This window comes from Typopeltis vanoorti, chromosome 8 (genome assembly GCF_054136105.1).
Source record: "Typopeltis vanoorti isolate ZY-2024b chromosome 8, IOZ_Tvanoo_1.0, whole genome shotgun sequence".
NCBI classification, from domain to species: Eukaryota; Metazoa; Arthropoda; class Arachnida; order Uropygi; family Thelyphonidae; genus Typopeltis; species Typopeltis vanoorti.
Genome location: NC_143556.1, coordinates 129,654,008 through 129,674,730, shown reverse-complemented (window position 1 = coordinate 129,674,730; position 20,723 = coordinate 129,654,008). Strand labels below are relative to the sequence as shown.

Genomic DNA, 20,723 nt, shown 5'->3' with positions numbered 1-20,723 from the left:
GCAATCCATAGATGGGAGGCTGGATGGCATGGGATGTAGAGAATGTTAAGGAAAGGATTTTAAGGTTCAATAAGTTGTCAGTTGAATTAACCTCTCAGATCACAATGAGTCTGCTACCATGTAGGGGGTAGTAAAGATAAGGGATCTTGTAGTGATAATTGATAGAAAATTGAAGTACAAGATGATATATTATGAAAATGTTGAAGGCAACCCAAAGGACTGCTGCAATACTGAGAAGAAGAATGCTGACCAGCAGAAATAAGGTGGTGGTTCTGTTCTGTGAAAGTTCCGATCAGACCACACCTGGATTATTGTGCTTGGATTTGGTCACTGGAATTTAAAGCGAATGATATAATCCCAAAGAATGTACAAAAGTGGTTAACAGTAATATCAGGACTGTGAGATGTTAGTTATTGATGAATAAACCAAGGTAATAAACTAACAGAGTTTGGTGAATGGAAGATGGAGCAATATGATTGAGACATTGAAGTTCTTGAGAGATATATGTTAAAGATACCAAGAAATTATATACTTTGTTTAATCCTTTATCCAAGTATAGGCAAACAAAGTTTGCACTTGAAGTATTTTCAGGACTGGGGCAACTCATACATAGAAGCTGATGACTTCACATCACTTGCCTTAGTATCCTATAATGCAAAGCACTTATCATTGCAGATGTATAATGCTATGCATTATGGGAAGGGTCACTACCCAGACTGCTTTGATCTTTATTGAGGTCTCATCATTGGGAGCCAGACCAAGCGATGATATTAAGGTTGAAGTAATGCAGAAGTTATTTTCATATACAAGTAGCCAAAAGATGTCGCACCTTATTATTAAAATACTCTGGATTAAAGATAGTTGTTGGAAGTGTTTCACTTGGTTATACTATAAATTAAAGATACCAAGAAATTATATACAGAAAGACAAACAAAGTAGGCATTAGATGGATGAGCAGTAGTATCAAGCTTGATCTGCAAAAAAAGAAAATGTTATGGAGAATGTACAAAGAGAAATGTGATCAGTACACCCATGAGCAGCACAAGGCTCAAGCAAGGAAGGGTACCAGCATAGCAAGAAAAGCTAAATCAGATTATGAGAAGACCTTAGCCAATGAGATCAAGGGTAATCCCAAAGAGTTCTTCTGCTATGTGGCAAGTAAAAGGAAGAATGACTTTGGAAGGATAACTGTAGTGGATGCTGATGATATTGAGGTGACATAATCAGATGAAATAGTCAATTTACTGAGTGATCACTTTTCAAAAGTCTATCACCCAAGTGAGGATATCTCTGTACCTGTAGCAATAACTGATGATTGATAGAAACCTGAAGTTTAGGGGACATATTGCAAAGGTGGTGAAGGTAACACAGAGGATTGCTGCAATTATGAGAAGGACACTGACCCGCAGAGATAAGAGGGTTATCTCTGCAGGTCAGTTGTATAAGTTTCTGATCAGAGACTTATTCCGTTGTATAAGTCTCTGATCAGACCACACTTCGATTATTGTTCTCAGATTTGGTCCCCAGGATTTGAAGGGGATAAATTAACTGTGGAAAGGATACAATGACGGATGACGAAGATGGTGTCAGGACTGTACAAGGATAGTTATGAGAATCGGCTGAGGGAATGTGGACTGCAGAGTTTGGCGGATATGATTGAGACTTTTAAACTGTTGAGAGGTGGTTACAGGGTTGACACTGGGGAGTTCTTTCACTTGGTTGAACAGTGGGAAGGAGTGATGACAAGAGGCCATCCCTGGAAGTTACGAAAGGAAACTGTGAGCAAGAGGGTGAGGAGTGGTTTCTTTGCATGGAGGGTGGTTGAGCCGTGGAATGCATTGCCTGATAGAGTGGTGAGGGCGAGAACGGTCAATGAGTTTAAGGAGTGGTATGATAGACTTTGTGTTTCTTATGGGGAACCTCCCCTTGATGAGTCTTGACAGACTTTATGTTCTTAGGAAGGACCTCCTACGATGAGTCTTTTGACTCCATGGAGGCCTGAATAATAATAACTAATGTGAGAATTGAAGTTAAGAAATCAGAGGTATTTAATATATTGCAAAATTTAAATGCAAACACTGCTGTAGGTTTAGATGGAATATCAGCTCGGGTGTTGCATGAATGTGCAAAGGAATTCTCAACTCCTCTTACTTGGATATTTAACTTAAGTTTGAACTCTGGTATGGTCCCTAGGGAGTGGAAGCTAGGCAAAGTGGTTCCTTTGCATAAAGGTGGCTCTAAAACTGCAGTAGTTAATTACAGACCAATCACCATTTCAGGAGTAGTGGTAAAAGTATTGGAAAAGTTGGTTAAATACAAAATTCAAGAATGGGTGGATCAGCATATGATACTCTATAGAGGCCAACATGGTTTTGTTAAAGGTAGATCCTGCCTTAGCAATCTATTAACTTTTTATAATAGGATGACATCTGAGTTGGACAAAGGAACTGGCTACACAGTGGTACTTCTGGATTTTGCTAAGGCCTTTGACAGGATACTCGATGGGACACTTATGCAAATTGGAGCAGATGGGAATGGATACTAAATTGGTGATATGGATAGGAGAATGGCTCAGGGAGAGATACCAGAAGGTGGTGTATGGAGGAGCCGAGTCCAGGATGAGGCAGGTGACCAGTGGTGTGCCTTAGGACTCTGTGCTTGGGCCATTGTTGTTTAATTTGTATATAAATGATATAGGAAATGGCTTAAAGGGTAGCGCAATAAAAAAATCAAGCTGATGTTGAAAGTTTGCAGGATGATTTAAATAAGCTGGTAGAATGGGCAAAAGGAAATGGATGTCAGTTCAGTGTGAAAAGTGTAAAGTTATGCATTTTGGGATTAAAAGATTACCAGCTGCGTATTACATTGATGGAACAGTACTTCAAGAGATTGATGGGGCTAGGGACTTAGAGGTATTGGTAGATAGAGAGATGAAGTTCAGGGAACACATTGCTAAGGTGTCCAAGATTGCACATAGAATTACTTGGTTGTTGAGGAACACACTGACATCCAGAGATAAAGAGGTTATTATTCCCCTTTATAAAGCATTGATACTTCCACATTGATTACTGTGCTCAGGTCTGGTCACCTTGATTCCTTGGAGATGAGGAGGCTGTGGAGAGGGTTCAGAGAAGAGTGACCAAGTTGGTGAGTGATGTAAAAAATGCTCCCTACATTGACAGATTGCGAGCTTGTGGATTGCAGAGGTTGGTTGATAGGCGGAGAAGAGGGGATATGATAGAAATTTAAATTACTGAAAGGTTTTTATAGGATTGATACAGGGGAAATGTTTCAGCTGTGCTATAGTGATGGAAAAACAAGAGGACATCCCTGGAAATTAAAGAAGAGTGTGGTTAACAAGGGTATGAGAACAAGGTTTTTTGCCTGGAACATGGTGAATGAGTGGAATTCATTGCCTGACTTAGTTGTGAGTTCTTCGTCTGTAAATGAATTCAAGAAGAGATATGACAGATATTGTTTTGCTAGCTTGGGTCTCCCACGCTGAGTCTATTGACACCATGGAGATACCTTTAATAATAATATATACTTGGTTTAATCCTTTATCCAAGTGTAAGTGCACAAAGTTTGCACTTGATGTATTTTCAGGACTAGGGCTTAATAATGTGATACCTTTTGGCTACTCGTATATGAAAATGACTTCTGCATTACTTCAACCTGAATATCACCTTTTGGTCTGGCTCCCACTGATGAGACCTCAATAAAGGTCGAAACCGGTGTGAGTAGTGACCCTTCCCATAATGCATAGCATTATACATGTCCGCAATGATATGTGCTTTGTATTATAGGATGCTAAGACAAGTGATGCGAAGTCATCAACTTCTATATACGAGTTGCCCCACTCCTGAAAATACTTCAGATGCAAACTTTGTTTGCTTACACTTGGATAAAGGATTAAACAAAGAACGTAATTTCTTGGTTTATATAATTTATAGTGTAACCAGTGGTGAGCTATAAGGGGCTTGCGGGGGTTCGCTCGAGCCCCTTGTTCTTCTTGTTTACTTTTTTATTTTTTCAAAAAAAAAACAAACAAACATAATTATTTGAAATATATAAGCGAAAAACTCATACGGTAACCTAACAAAGGTTACTTCCATTTTACAAATAAGAATTCACTTTTAGTAATAGCAGGGTTTTTTCCTCCCTGAAACTCGGGTTTTTCATCCCGCATGCAGACAAATCGGCCCTTCAGAACACACGTAATTTGCAGACAAAAAATACTAGTTGTGGTAGTGGTGGAGGTGGGCGGTAGATGGCATTGATGGAGATGATTCATAGTAGAGGTTCGGTGTAGTGGTTGAGACAGTTGTAGGTGTCCTCCCACGATGAGTCTTCGGACTCCTTGGAGGTGTCTCGAATAATAATATAAATAAACAGGACAAAAAAATCAATGCCCCTTGATTGGTACCGTTGATTATCACTTGAAGTATAAAAACAAAAGAGAAATATAACGTACTTCAATATTATTGTGTTTAGATAATATTTATTTATTATTTATTTGTTTATCATCATAAAAACTTCTATCGCAACAAAAGAAATTTATTTTGTTTATAAAAAATGCAGACTATTTCATATGCGCAATTATAAAAGATTTTATTCTTATTATATTTTGATAGTTAAAAAATGTTTTTCTTATGTAAGATAAATTAAGACAGATGATTGTGTGCAAATATTTCATGTTTAGATCACGAAAGATTTGTTTAAAAATTATAGCCTTTAGAGGTTGATTGTCCTCTCATACTTTTTGATTGGCATTTGTGCACAAGCTGTATTAATAAAAGATTTTGTGTGAAATACGGCCCTTTTTTTAGCTCGACGATGCGAGCCCTTTGTTAAAATTTCCATTGCTCACCACTCAGTATAACCAAGTGAAAAAACTTACAACTAGATCTTGAGAAGTATTTATCAGATTGATGGGAGTGGTGAGAGCATGGAGCACATTCCCAAGAGGGTGGTGAGAGCTGAGACATGAACAAATTTATGGAGTGGTATGATACTGTGTTGTTTATCATTCATGGACCTCCAATGATGAGTTTTTCTGACTCCATGGCAGTCATTAATAATAATAATAATAATCAAAGTTACCTTTTATGTAATGAAATATTGCCCTAATGTCTATTCCGAAATGATATTCTTAATTTAAATCTAAAGTTAAGAACAACATTTCAAGTCTCTAACTCGGGCAGCTCATGCATAGGCACTGCAGAACTGCAGCACCCCCCAGTTTTTTTCGATATATAAATATATTTATTAATTTATTTTTATTTGCTTGTAATATTTAATTTTATCATCAACAATCATATGCAATTCTCTTATTTTGTATAAAAAATAATAGAAATCCATCTTGTAGCTTAGGAGGGTGAAGGAGGGCCAGCAGCACTGTGTTTACCACAGTGCCATATTGCTATGCATCAAGCATATGCACGTCATAGTAAGATGCGAGCTATTAGTAATGCGGCACTGTCCGTCGGGCAGTTCCACTGTTTATATGCAGTTTGTGCCAGTAGTAGAGTGTTCGTAGTGCTTATCGTGTTTACTCAGTCTCTTTAAATATTTGGATATTACAATTAAAGACATAACATTTGTTATAGTTTTTATTTTAGAACATTATTGGGGTTATTGACAATTATGACCTCGGAATTTTTAAGTAATTTTGAATTGTATTAAACTGTATAATTTTATCGATAATAAACAATATTTTTTCATGTTTAATTTTTTTAAAAATTTTTACCAAAATTTTGATATTTTATCCAAATAATTTTATCCAAAATTATTATTTTGGAAAAAATTTTATCCAAAAAAACACGTATATGCTGTACTTACAGTGTGTATGTATATTTCGAAAGTTGCAGCATCCCCACGATTTCAAGCCACGAGCCACCACTGCTCTAACTGGAGATTTTAGCACACACACACACACAAAAAAAAAAAACATTTAAAATGCTAATTGAATTGTTGCTCTTGGTTTTGATCATGTGAAAAGATTTCTAGTTTTTTTTTCGTAATTTTTTTGAGTTTTGTCCTTATTTTGTCCTACAGTTGCATTGATTTGCAACTATTACGTTTCAAAGCAAACAATCGACATACAACAGTAAACACAATACTTTTTGCAGATGATTAAGTAATTACACAAAAATCAGAAGCCAGTCTAAAGAGTTCTGTTCACCATCTACAGCAATTAAATAGTGAGTATAATTTACAAATCTCATTAAACAAAACTAAAACTATGGCATTCTGTAATATCCCATAAGAATAAAAATATCCCATAAAAATGGGTAATTGAAAACCAAACTCTACAACAAGTTACACATTTTCAATATTTAGAACGTGACATAACATTTGATATAGACAATAAGTTTTTAGTTTAATCCTTTATACAAGTGTAAGCAAATAAAGTTTGCACCTGAAGTATCTTCAGAACTCAGGCAACTCGTGATAAAGGTGGACCAAGCTCTCATCACTCCTTGTCTTAGTATCTCCCATAATGCAAAACACATCTCCTTGCGGACATGTATAATGCTATGCATTAAGGAAAGGACTACTAACCAGACCAGTTTCAACCTTTATTGAGGTCTCATCAGTGGGAGCCAGACCCAGAGGTGATATTAAGGTTGAAGTAATGCAGAAGACATATTTTAATATACGAGTAGCCAAAAGGTTTCACACCTTATTATGTCCCAGTCCTGAGAATACATCAAGTGCAAACTTTGTTTGCTTACACTTGGATAAAGGATTGAACCAAGTATATAATTTCTTGGTATCTTTAATTTATAGTATAACCAAGTGGAAAAACTTCCAATAGCTATCTCTAATCCAGAGTATTTTAATAATAAGGTGTGAAACCTTTTGGCTACTCCTATATATGAAAATATGACTTCTGCATCACTTCAATCTTAGTATAACTTCTGGGTCTGGCTCCCACTGATGAGACCTCAATAAAGGTCAAAACTCGTCTTGATAGTGGCCCTTCGCATAATGCATAGCATTATGCATGTTCGCAAGGATATGTTCTTTGCATTATGGGATACTAAGGCAAGGGATGTGACGTCATCAGCTTCTATATATGAGTTGCCCCAGTCCTGAAAATACAAGTGCAATCTTTGTTTGCTTACACTTGGATAAAGGATTAAACGAAGTATATAATTTCTTGGTATCTTTAATTTATAATATAACCACGTGAAAAAAACTTACAACCACTAGGTTCCTCTATGGGTTCTCTCCTCTCACCCTATTCAAATTTTTTTTTTTTTTATGGGACATTTTGGAAAACAAGCTCTTGACTCAGCCTCTCTTACATTCTATCTGGTTAAGATACGTGGATGATGTGTTCTCCATTTGATCTCATGGCTCAGATACGTTAGACCCTTTGCTCTCTCATCTCAATAGTTTTCACCCCTAGAATTCATTTCATCATGGGGAAAAAACTAATAATAGTTTAACCTTTCTAGACTCCTTGGAAGCCCATCTGCACAGGCAGACACATTCACAAACCTCCCCCTCCCTTTCTTAACAATATGATATCATTAAAACACTAACCAAAAGAGTCTATAACCTCTGTTCCAATGAGTCCTCCCTTACATCCAAACTAATCATATACACCACACCTTCATATCTAATGGCTACAGTTCCTAGAGTATCAAAAAATAATCAATCCTTCCCTCCTTGATCTTCTCTTCAGAAAAATTTTAGTAATGTTATCATCATCCCCTATGTTCAAGGTACTTCAGAAAAGACAGCCAGGTGATATGGTTGAGACTTACAAACTTCTGAAAGGGTTATGCAGAATTTCAATAGATGGAACTTTTCATTTTATGGAGGGTGGGGAAAGGATGCGAGGGCATCCATAGAAGTGGAGAATGAATGCTGTCAAGAAGGGTGTTAGAGATTTTTCTCTCTTGTAGTGCATGATTGGAATGTATTGACTTTGGATGTTCTGTGTGCATGTAGTGTTAATGAATTCAAGAACAGGTATCGCAGCTGGTGAAAATAGTATGGCTTCCTTCGATAAGTTCTTGACTCCCTTGAGGTCTCTCTTAATAATAATAAAAAATACAATCTCTGCATGGCTTTCCAGTCCCACCAAAAATTTGCTAACCTTATATGTTCCACTAAAGCGCTTCGTACTCACTCTCTGCCTGGAGTATGCATAGTCCAGGGAGAGAAAATACATCTGCAAAAAATACAGATGCAGTCATGATTATGGTCAGTCAGGCTTTGTAGACCATGCTTTAGACAATGCTCATAGAATCAGTTAGAAAAAGGCCACCATGCTGCCTTACAGTTAATTTAGAAGAGAAAGACTATTTTTGGAATCTGCAGTGGCTCTCAGAAATTAGCCTAATTTAAATGTGGTTGCTAAAACTTCCTAAAATATGGGAAATGCTAATACTTCAAGATCGAAATTTACATCCTAAGCCACCAACAGGTGCTCACAGAGGGAACCCCACTTAGTTAGAACACTAGTCTTTCATCTACGTGTTCCGTTTCACTTAGTTTTTGTGTGTGTGTGTTACAAATCTCATATTATACTTCCTGATGAATGTCTGTGACTGAGATGGAATACTGGAAGAATTAAATATTTTAATCCTTTCTCAGTGCTGTTTCATTCCATTAAGCTTCTAACATGAGTTATCATTTGCTCACACGTCACTGATGCGATATACGCTTTAAAATCAACTCATGATGCTGATTTTAAAAAGATTTTGTGTGTGTGTTGTTTACCCAGTATATAATGTAAATTTAGGTCATGAATTGCATATATCAGATTTCTTATTCATACAACTTGTCTGGTCTTGTTCTCACTTGTGTGTGCAACAATGTTACTTCACATTCAACTGGGTTGATTCTCTCCAGTAAATATTGAATTCTTAATCAGTTAATCCCAACTTCATTTGTAATGTTTAACATTCCATTGTCTACTTTTCTCCTGATCTTATCAAGTCTTGTGCTCTTGCTGAAGTACAATCTGCCAACCATCCAAACTTTTGATTTTACAAAGAAATATACAACTTCTGAAAGAGGATTTGCTATTTGAAAATTATTATTGGAAGCAGGAAACCTTACTTTACTACTTTCAATGTTTTTATTCAGTTGCCACCACTTCATTATGAAATGCCTGACATCCAAAAAGAATGCATGCTTTTTTTTTTTTTAAACAGATATAATATGTGGCTCCATATTATATCTGTTTTTATTATTATATTATATCTATTGCCTGTAGTTGCCACACACACACACACACACACACAGTGTAATTGTTATGATTACAGCATCTCTTTGAGACTCCAAATCACTTGTACATAAGTATGTAACACTACATCCATCACCCTTATTTCAGATTGGGTGAGAAGAGATAAGTTTTTTTTTAAATAATTGTATGTTCACATAATCTGTTAAATTGCAAATATTTAATATAACTTTGAAACAGTGTGGTTTTGGGACATTTAAATGGTTAGGTAGCAGTTTGATGGAAATCAGTATGCTGTGCAAATGTTAGGTGTAACACTTCTGTTTTCAAATAACTGGTAAAGCTGCAAATAGTGCTCAACTTTTGGAATTTTCCAATGTAAAGTAGAGGTGTAGTGCTCAGATAATAGAGTAGAACTAAAAATAATACATGGGAAGGATTGGCTTTGGATATCTCAAAAGTTAGGTATAGATTTATGATTGAGATAATTGGTTAAACTGTAAACAGCATATTGGAATAATTAACTTTTGGTTATTTCCAATGTAAATAGGAGTTTGATGTTAAAATAACTAGTATTATTTTAGTATTTCCTAACCTCTATGAAGTCACATTGTGGGAGCCAGTGCATTCTCCTCATTCTGACTATTCTTCATGTAAAAATCTAATGCTTGCTTCTTTAGTCACATGATCTTTATGCAGTTTCCATGAATTCAGGAGGAGGGGACTTGTTTTCCCACCGTCTAATTACCCTATGCCATAATCATTCAGGAACAGCAAATTATAAAGGTAATTAAAAGACACATCTGGTTGTATAATTTTTTTAAGGTACAGAAGACAAGATATTCAGACCCAAACTTGATGAGCCAAAACGTACAATAAGAGAAAAGTGTCGCGAATGAAGTTCAGTTTAATATTAATATACTTAATAACAGTGCTGCACCCAGAGAGGGGGGTGCCCTGACCCCCCAAAGAAAAAGGGAAAAAAATGCTAGAAAATTTTCCAAAAATCTTTTCCTAATTAAAATTCAATTTTTTTTTATTTATGTTGTGTCTTGTCTTCTATTTCTATACTACTTATGAATTAGTGATCATTGCAGATGCTCAGTCATAGGTCGTATGCGTAGTGTGTATTCTCAAATCGGCTACTCAACTCCCCCCCCCCCCCCCAAGATTAAATCCTGAGTGTGCTACTGCTTAATAACTAATAGTGAAACATGGATAAAATGTCAATTCAGTAAAATCTGTGAACAAATTCTTATTATAGGGTTAGGTCCTCTAGAGATGAAGCACTGAACTTCTACAAGTCACTCCTTGTGTCTCCATTAAGCAGGATGGTTATCTTGTATGGCAGTGAAATTTGTCTTACAGACATTCACAAATATCTCCTGCCTGTGGCAGGATTCAAACCCCGTTTGTTAGTTGAAGAGTGGGTACACTATCCACTTGGTCATCTTGGCTTCCTTAGTTCATTCTAATTCTTCTTCAATAATTTTTTTTTGTCTATTTTTAAGGTAGAATGTTTTATATTTTTTCAATCACATCCTCTTTTCTTGTTTAGCGACTATGGTAGGTCTTTTATTCTGTATCTGTTCTCATAATTCACATTTCACAGTTTAAATTTAATCAAGGATGCTGTAGCTTACATTTCAGAATCCAGATGTTTCTTTTCATATTTTGTAACCCCCCCCCCACTACCAGTTTCATTTTAATCCATTATGATACTTATCATGACCATCCCTGGTGAACTGCCACTATTTTTGCATTATCTGCTGATAACTGAATTTTTCTCTTCGGTCTATCCAATCATGGTACCAATAACATAAAAGCTGATTAGCAAACATGTATAAACTTTTTAAGACTGCTTTTTTTTTTTTTTTTTTTTTTTTTTTTTTTTTTTTTTTTTTCCATATAGGACAATTATATGTGAAATAACCAGTCTCCAGTTTACTAATTTCTAAAATCTATAAAGATTACAGTAGTATACATGATACTACTGTTCAGAAGGATGAAGAGATATTGGAAAGGGTCCAAAGGCGACTGACTAAGGTAGTTTCTGACCTCTGGAATGTTGAGTATGAGGAAAGATTGAGAAGATGTAATTTGCAGCGTCTGGTGGAGAGAAGAAAGAGGGGAGATATGATAGAGACCTACAAGTTGGTAAGGGGTTGTTATAAGATCAATGGTGGAGAAGTTCTACAGAGAATAGTGGGAGATCAGGGGAGAACCAGAGGTCATCCCTGGAAACTGTATAAAGAGGGTGTGAGTAGGGGAGTGAGAGGCAGGTTTTTTTCATGCAGAGTTGTGAATGATTAGAATGCCTTGCCTGAGAGTGTGGTGACTGCAAGGAGTTTGAGTGTGTTTAAGACTCCATATGATGAGATGTATGTGTCATAAAAGGACCTCCCAGATGAGTCTTTGACTCCATTTGGTCTTGGGAAATAATAATAATAATAATACTCTTACCACTCTTATTATAAAATTTAACTAATTACTGAAACATGACTGCCCTTCTACTGATCCATTACAGGTTATCATTACGTAATACCTCAAAGGAGCCCAAGTGCTTATCACCAGAGAATACTCCATATTGCACAACTCGTCTACACTAGTTAATCCTTCATCTGTGTAGCTATGTCACTATTTGTCAGCTACTGCCTGTATCTGTTATCTGTTAATGGTGCTGCCTGTTAATTGTGTGTGTTCTTTTCCAATTGCCTTCACATGGGATGAAAAACCAGAGTTTCTGGGAGCAAAAAATCCTACTCCTTCCATATGGGGTTGGCTGGTTAACTAACTTTTGATTTGAAAAGGTCTACATAAAGATTCTTCTCATTATGACAAGACTTGCACTCGGTAAGTGAGGTTATATAGATAATCTTATCCTTTGTCAATCTTTTTAAGCATATCCCTCATTTTCACCTCCGATATTATTAACATCTAGAATAATATCCCTCCTTGCCATGGATAAAACTTCTTTTATAAGAATCTATAATACTCATTGATCTATTCTACTATTATCCTAATGTCTCCATTCATCAAAGTCATTCTTTATAATAATTATTTTTTCCTATTGCTATTATAGTATTTATATTTTTGAGGGATAACTAAGGTATTTATCCTTCACATTAAATGTTCTCATTATTCTAGATACAGATGTGAGTGGCATTTGAACTCGCACCTCATTGAACCTTAGATTGTTTTGCAACACTGCCTTATAAAGTGTTCCTAAGGAGCTAGTAGAAGATCAAACTTTTTTCTTTTGATCTATCATTTAGCCTTTTGGCCCAAACTAAAATGTGTGCATCTTATTTCTGTTCTACCACACATCACTTAAAATTGATGATGAAGTACACTGATTTCTCCGTCACCAATGAAAACATCACATCATATCTGTTTCAAATGTCAAGTTATTTTGTATTATAGAGAAATACAGTATCATATTTTAAACTTGAATACAAGAATGAAATTTCCAAAATGAGTGATATTTACACTAACAGTGCATGTAAGTACCTGTTTTATGATGCTGCAAACGTACTAATGGTTTTGTGATGTACTGATTTTTCAGCAGAGTTTTATACACTTTTTTTTTTCTTAAAGGGTGAGCATCCAGACTTATTTATGTTTCTATTCTATATATTCTACTTCTGTTGTATCCTCTTCCACTCCTACCAAAGTTTTTTAATACAGCCTGGTTTTCTAAGTTAGTATATCCACCAACAGACTCTGGGTTTGAATCCTGCCATGAGCCCGGATATTTGTGATTATATTTAGGTGAGATTAATTTCGTCTGGTTGGAAATCACTACTTGTCTTATTTGGAGGCCTGAAGTAGCTTGAAGGTGTTCCATGTTTCTTCGCTTGAACAAAGTTTATAGATTTTATATATATATATATATATATATATATAAATTACTCACACATAGCACTGATGTGCAATAGGTCTTGTGACTTTTTGTGTGCAGTCAGATATGGGGGGAAAAAATGTAACAAATTTTATGATATTAACTATCTGATAGTGTTATGTAAGGGAAGCAATATTCTGGAAGAGGAATGTTACTTGTGTGCCTCAAGGTCTGTTTTAGGACCATTCTGTTTAACTTGTATGTTAGTGATAGTGATACTGGAGAAGGTTTGAATGGGGATACACAGTTTGCAGATGATGCAAAGTTAGGAAGAACCGAGTAGTGGTGCAGATGTTGGGGCTTTACAAGAGGACTTGAATAAACTGAGTGAATGTGTATAGCATTGGGGTTACCAGTTCATTGTTGCAAAACATAAGGCTTTAAATCCTTTCTTTTAACGTTACATGGTGATCAGCATTCATTTTCGAAATTATGGATTTTACAACTGTGTTATAACTAACTCTTTTTATTATCCCGACGTTTCGATCTTCATATCAAGATCATCATCTGGAGCATACACAAATATACAAGACAAGCTGGGTTACATTACAAACTGTAAGCTAGAGAAACAATGTTATTCTACTGGCATGACCTCTAGTGGAAAAAAAATATATATAAATTACATCAAGCTAGATTTAATTTAAGATGACATGAATAAACATTTTTTCTTATAGATAGTTTTCTTTCAGTAACAATGATGTCCTATTTTTAGTATTACAATTGTTATTTTTGATTTAGGATCCTGGATTTACTACAGTCCTGTTTATAGTTGTTCTTAGAGAGGAAGGTTCCATGGGTCGAATATATGCCTTCCATATGTATGGGATTTTTAGACCTTCGTTATTGTTCAGATTGGGGTGGTTGATAATGATCTCATAGGCTTCCTTAAATTTGCATTCATACCATGTTTTGGTGTGATGTAGCCAACTAGTGCTTTTCCAGTCAGTTCTATGTAAGGTTGTTCAGGGCATGATCAGAAAGGTCAGCTTCGCCATAATTATTATATTTAATGTGTCGTTTATGTTCTTTTTGTTTGATAGGAATTGTGCATTCAATTTCTCCTATATATGGTATGTTACAGGTGCAATGAATACGGTATACTCCAGGGTGGGCCAGCGGGGGGAGTGGGTCTTTGGATGAGTTGAGTAAGCTTTTTAATTTTGCAGGTGGTTTAAAGGTGGCTTTGGGGTTGTATTTTTGTAGTACTCTGTTTATTTTGTTCTGATGTCCCTTTAATGTAGGGAATGGTTATAGTTTTGTTGTATCTGGTTTGTTTTTGTTTTTTATTGAGGTCTTGTAGAGAATTTTGTTAATAGTGTTTTGGCTGTACCCATCTTTTTGGAAAGTATTGCTGATCACTTTAAGTTCGTCTTTCAGTGCCTGTTCACTGGAGCAGATTTTTAGAGTATTGATGACACCTAGTTTTTGTGTTGGGTGGTGGTAGGAGTTAATGTGTATATATTGGCCAGTATGTGTCGGTTTTTGTAAACCATGAAGGAAAGATTGGAAAGGTTGGAAGGAAAGAATACATTGCCAGAAGGAAGACGTGTGACAAGTGTATCTAGAAACGGAAGTGTGTTCTGTTTTTCAATCTCAATTGTGAACTGTATGCATTTGTGTTGTTTGTTTAGGAGGCTAAGGAATGTGTCTACTGTCTGGCGACCATGGGACCAGATCGCGAAAACATCGTCAATGTATCTAAGCCAGACTTTGGGTTTTAAAGGGGAGGAACCTAAAGCAAGTTGCTCAAAATATTCCACGTAAAAGTTAGCAATGGGGGGGGGGTAGGTAATGGCAAGCCCATGATTGTGTCTTCTTTTTGTAGATAGAAAGCGTTTTGCCATACAAAATTACCAAAATGTAATACATGTGCAAAGAGCGCCATGATATCTGGAGGGAATTTGTTCTGTAAAAGAAGGATTGGGACATTCATAAAGAGGCCAGACATCAAAACTGACTAATAAATCATCTTTTTCTAATGTAATGTCTTTGATGTCTTTGAGGGGGAATGACCTACCAACTCCTTGAGTGTTGCCGCCAATTTTTTGGCTGAGTGATAAGTCGGGCTATCTATTCCTTCAGCTATAGGCCTTAGTGGTATGCTTTCTTTGTGAATTTTCAGTAGTCCGTAAATTCTTGAGGAATGAGTGTAGTGCAGAAATAGTTTTTTTGACCATATCTTCGGGCCATGTGGTAATTGACTTAAGTAGTTTCTCTGTTTTATTTTTTATTCTATTGGTTGGGTTGTAGTTAACTAATTGGTATGTATTATTGTCCGAGACCAGCAGATTCATTTTTTCCACATAAGTGGTTTGGTTTAAAATAACGGTGGCACTTCCTTTATCTGCTCTAGTTATTACGATGTTCGGATTTGACTTTAGTGATTTAATCGCTGTTACTTCGTGTTTGGTTAGGTTGCTTGTTATTGTTTTGTTATGATTTAAAATGTTGGCAGTTTCTAAACGTATTTTTTCTGCTATGTTATTTGGGATGAATCTTAGGCCTCTTTCAATATTACAAATAAATTCAAGTTTGTTTATCGATCTGGGTGCTACAGCATAATTTCAACCTTTGTTTAGTATTGAGATTTCGTCTTTGTTTAAAGCGTGGTTGGATAGGTTAACGATGTTCCTGTTATCCGTTGGGATAATAAAAAGAGTTAGTTATAACAAGGCTGTAAATTTCGAAAATGAATAAGGCTTTAAAATTTGGAAAACAGATGGGATGCTGTGTGTGTGTGGGTTGCTGGTGAGGATATATTGGAGGAAATAAGAGATCTGGAGATGGTGGATAGGGACTAAATTTATAGGACACATAGCTAAAATTGTGAGGACAGTACATATTCTGGCAATAATGCAGAGGACATTGACTTGTAGAAGTAAGGAGATTATGGTTCCACTATAGAAGGCCTTGATTAGGCCACATATGGACTGTTGTGCACAAATTGGGTCACCTGTTTTCAAAAGGTTGAAGAGATGTTCAAAAGGGTTCAAAGGTGGTGTTTTCTGGTCTCTGGAATGTTGAGTATGAAGAAAGCTTGTGAAAATGCAATTTGCAGAGCCTAATGGATAGGAGTTAGGAGGAGGAGAGATATGATAGAAACATATAACTTGGTAAGGGGTTTTTATCAGATTAATGTTGATGAGGTTTTACATAGAATGATGGAAGATGTGTGGTGGCAGGTGAGATGGGATAGTACATCATCAAATTCCTGACATGTATCCTCAAGTGGTATACAGTATATGATAGTACTACATGAAAAATTACATCATTACTAGATGTAACTTCCTGTCTACAATTTTCCTCCAAATCTGTTACCTGTCAAGACTCCAATATTGTCAGATCTTATATTGCTATCTTCTAAGGCACTTTATACTGCATTGATCCACCTATATCTTGGTCTTCCTCTGGGTCATTTTCCTGCCAACCTGGCAGAGAACACTTGTTTTGCTAATCTTTGTGAGTTAGAGATTATTATAACTGACCTCGCAGCACTGCATCAGAGCCGGAGAATATTGACTAGAGAGATGAGTAGTGTGATAGAGGGTGAGAATAGCAAGCAAAATATAAATGAAAAAATAAGAGTGGGGAGTTTGGAAAGTTTGAATCATTTGGAGTTTTCGGAGATGGTCTTAATTGGGAGGATGGATGAATGGTTAGCAAGAGTGAGTAGCTTGCAGAGAGACATAGATGAACTGAAAGAGGAGCTGAAATGTCTCGGAAATGAGTTGAGAAGTGGGAAAGATGAGATTAAGCGAATGGAAGAGATGAATGCAAGGTGAATCAGAGTAGGAGAGAAAGTTATGGGAATGATAGAACAGAGGGAATGAGAGAGAGTTATGGCAATGATAGAAGAGTAGAGAATAGAAACAGTAGGAGAGAGGGAATAAGAAGAATGCAAGAGAGTGCTGGAACCAGGGATAGAGAGATGGCAGGTAAGTAGGGGAACACAAAGTGTTAGAGGGGGAGAAAGAGAGAGTGAGGGATGCAGGTGAGCAATCAAGAACAGAGTGGTAAGAGGTGTGATGTATGGAGACTCGATGATCCATGGTGTGCAAAATAGGATGCCAGAGGAGTGTTTACCTGTAGGAATGATAGAAAGTGTGGCTATGGCAATTAAGCAGGTTGAAAGGGTGAATGAGATGATTGTGATGGTGTGCACAAATGACTTGAGAGGACAGTGTGAATTGGGTTGCACGAGATCTGAGATTCATGCTTGAGGTTATACAGAAGAAAACTCAGAGAGGGAAGATAGTGTGTGTGTGTGTTGTCCGGGTATGATAATGATGAGCTGAGTAGAAGAGCATTTATAGAGGCATGGAATACGTGGATCTTGTCGGATTACTTGCTTGGGAGAAGGGGGAATAAATCAGGTAATGCCGAGTCCAGTGGAGTCAGGAGGGGATAATGATTGGTATAGAAACAGTGACATATTTATATGTCATATAAAATGATAATGCCAGGAGTATCCAGAATGAAGGAAATGGTGGCAGTGATAGCATCAACCTGTCCAAAGATTATTGGGATCTCTGAGACATGGCTGACGGAAGATGATACAATAACAGGGATTAGAAGTAGCAGGGTACAGCCTTTTTTCGAAAGGACAGGAAGGGAAAACACGGTGGTCGAGTACTGCTTATGATAAGTGATGACTTATGTCCTCTTGGAGTGGAGGCTTTGGAGGGCAGTGACACTAATGGTTTTCAAAACATATGGTGTGAAGTAGAGGTGGGCAAGACAGCATATTTAGTGTGGTGTTGCTACAAGCAAAGGAACACAGAGGGTGAGGAGCAGGAGATGTTTAGGCAAGTGCAAGAAGAATGATTGTTATGGGAGATTTTAACTATGGCAGTATAAATTGGGAAGAGGAAAATGCATGTAGTAATAAGGGAATGGAATTTCTAGAATTTTTGAGGGACAAATGTCTTAGGCAACATGTAATAGAAGGAACATGAGGTTCAAGAGTTTTGGATTTGGTCATAGCATCAGAAAAGTTGATTATAACTAAGATGTCATCTCTTTCCCCCATTTGGAGAGAGTGACCATGTGGTTTTGACTTGGACGATGAATAGACATGCAGGAGTATCAAAGAGAAGGGAATATATGTGGGACCCTTCCATGGAGAGAGGAATTGGAAGGGCAAGATATCATTAGTGCTTGGGAAATTGTGAAGGAATATTTGTTAGCAGCAATAGTAAGCTGTATTCCACGAGTAAAGAAGCAGACACAATTTGATGTAAAGTGGATGACAAACAATATCAAACAGGAACTGCAGGTGAAAAAGAGATTATGGAAGAGATATAAGGAGGAGAGGGGGTGGAGAGCAGATGAATGAAGAATATAAGACTCAGGCCAGGAGAGTGACTAGTATGGTAAGGAAGGCAAAACTGGAATATGAGAAGAGATTGGCTCGAAGATTCAAAGAAAATCCTAGGGAATTTTTTAGCTTTGTTGCCAGTAGGAGAAGAAATGATTGTGGAAGAATGACATTGTGGGATAAAAATGGGAATAGAATGACTGATGCAGAGGACATAGTGGAGTTATTCAATGAACACTTTATTAGAGTATTTCGTCCTGGAGAAATAGAATTTAATACTAGAGAGATTGGGTAGGTTTGAGGTTTAGAGGTGCAAGAGGAGAGTGTTTCAAATACTGAGTACTCTGGATGTCAATAAAGCTGTGGGACTGGATGGAATTTTGCCATGGGTTTTGAGAGAATGTCTAAAGAGCTGACAGCTCTGTTGACCTGGCTTTTCAATGAAGGTCTTGCTACAGGAAAGGTACTGAAGGCTCCATAATTTGACTGGAAGTGTCAAATTATACACCAGTTTGTGTTTCATCAGTAGTTGTTAAGATCTTGGAGAAATTAGTGAGGGACCATATATAGCATTGGGCAGATTAATGTTATCTGTGAGAGTCAACATGGATTTGTTAAGGAGCGCTCTTGCTTTAGTAATATGATTGCCTTTTATAATAATGTGACAAGAGCAGTTCATGAGGGAAAGGCATATTCTCCATTTTTTTTTTTTTTTTTTTGGACTTTGCAAAGGCATTTGACATGGTAGGACCCTTCCATGGAGGGAGGAATTGGAAGGGCAAGATATCATTAGTGCTTGGGAAATTGTGAAGGAATATTTGTTAGTAGCAATAGTAAGAATAGTTCAGGATAGTCAACTGGATTTAGGACTGGCTATCTGATAGGTATTAGAGAGAGTTGTGTATGATGGGGAAATATCAAGGAAGCAGAAGGTTATAAGTGGAGATCCCATAGGGCTAAGTACTGGGACCTGTATTGTTTAACCTTTATATCAATGACATTGTCAGTGGATTGCAGGGGGATATTCAGTTGTTTGCAGATGATGTGAAGCTAGGAAGGGTTATTAGTAATTGTGCAGATGTGGCAGCTCTACAAGAGGATTTGAATAAACTGGACAAATGGACAAATGAATGGGGATGTCAGTTTAATGAAGCAAAATGCAAAGTCTTGAAGTTTGGGATACATCAATGGGAGGCAGCATACTCTCTTGGAGAAGCTGTATTGGAGGAACTATGGGAGAATAGGAGATCTGGGGTGATGATTGATATAAACCTGAAATTCAGGGAACATATTGCAAAGGTTGTGAAGGTAACTGAGGATTTCTGCAATATTGAGAAGGATGCTGACCTGCAGAGATAAGAGTTGTCATTCCATTGTATTAAGCTCTGATGAGACCACACTTGGACTGTTGTTCTCAAATTTGGTCCCCAGGATTTGAAGGGGATAAATTAACTGTGGAAAGGGGTACAGAGGCAGATAACACAGATGGTTTCAGGACCATATAATGTTGGTTATGAGGATCAGCTGAGGTAATGTGGACTACAGAGTTTGGTAGATGGAAGGAGAGGTGATATGATTGAGACTTTTAAACTGTTGAGAGATAGTTACAGGGTTGATACTGGGGAGTTCTTTCGCTTGGTGGAACAGGGGGAAAGGAGTGAGGACAAGGGGCCATCCCTGGAAGTTATGGAAGGAAGCTGTAATCAAGAGGGTGAGAATGATTTCTTTGCATGGAGTGTGGTTGAGCTATGGGATGCATTTCCTGCTAGAGTGCTGAGAGCACAAACGGTCAACGAGTGGTATGATAGACTTTGTGTTTTCTAGGAAGGACCTCCCACGATGAGTCTTTTGACTCCACGGAGGCCTGAATCATAATAATAATATTGATACTAGAATATTATAGGTAAAATAATACTTACTTCATAATGATGAATTTTTTCTTATTTATTATACTAGAATTATGGTATTAATAAATGTATTTTATTGTTTTAATGCCATCTTGATAAACAAAATTCATTTCCTTGTATTTTTTCAGATTGAAAATAACTTGCATCAAAGATGACAGTGAATGTAAGTGTCTGTTTATAGTATAATATGGTATTCAGTTTATCTGAATTTTTAATCTGTAACTTTGTTGTACTCTTTTTCGGGTTATCTTGGAAGTAAAGAAAAATATACTACAGGCAGTACTGCTTCCGAAGGCAGCGGGATATTAGTACACTGTTACTATGGCAACAGTGAAGCATGATCATCTGAGACCATGTGATAGATAATTGCATTTTCCAAAAATAAGTTCCCTG

General features: G+C 36.8%; 1 protein-coding gene across 7 annotated transcripts in view; it reads left to right on the top strand.

Moving 5' to 3' along the window:
- The window catches only part of LOC150104349 (acetyl-CoA acetyltransferase, mitochondrial-like), a 504,637-nt gene that overhangs the window by 76,403 nt on the left and 407,511 nt on the right, over nt 1-20,723 (top strand). For 6 of the 7 annotated variants that reach the window (XM_090396312.1, XM_090396309.1, XM_090396310.1 and 3 more), the window contains one exon: nt 20,459-20,493. In XM_090396312.1, the coding sequence (XP_090252438.1) occupies nt 20,482-20,493 (12 nt within the window). In that variant the 5' untranslated portion in view covers nt 20,459-20,481. Of the gene's footprint in view, nt 1-11,732; nt 12,059-20,458; nt 20,494-20,723 lie in introns of all 7 variants that reach the window. The other variant, XM_090396308.1, reaches the window with a different exon arrangement.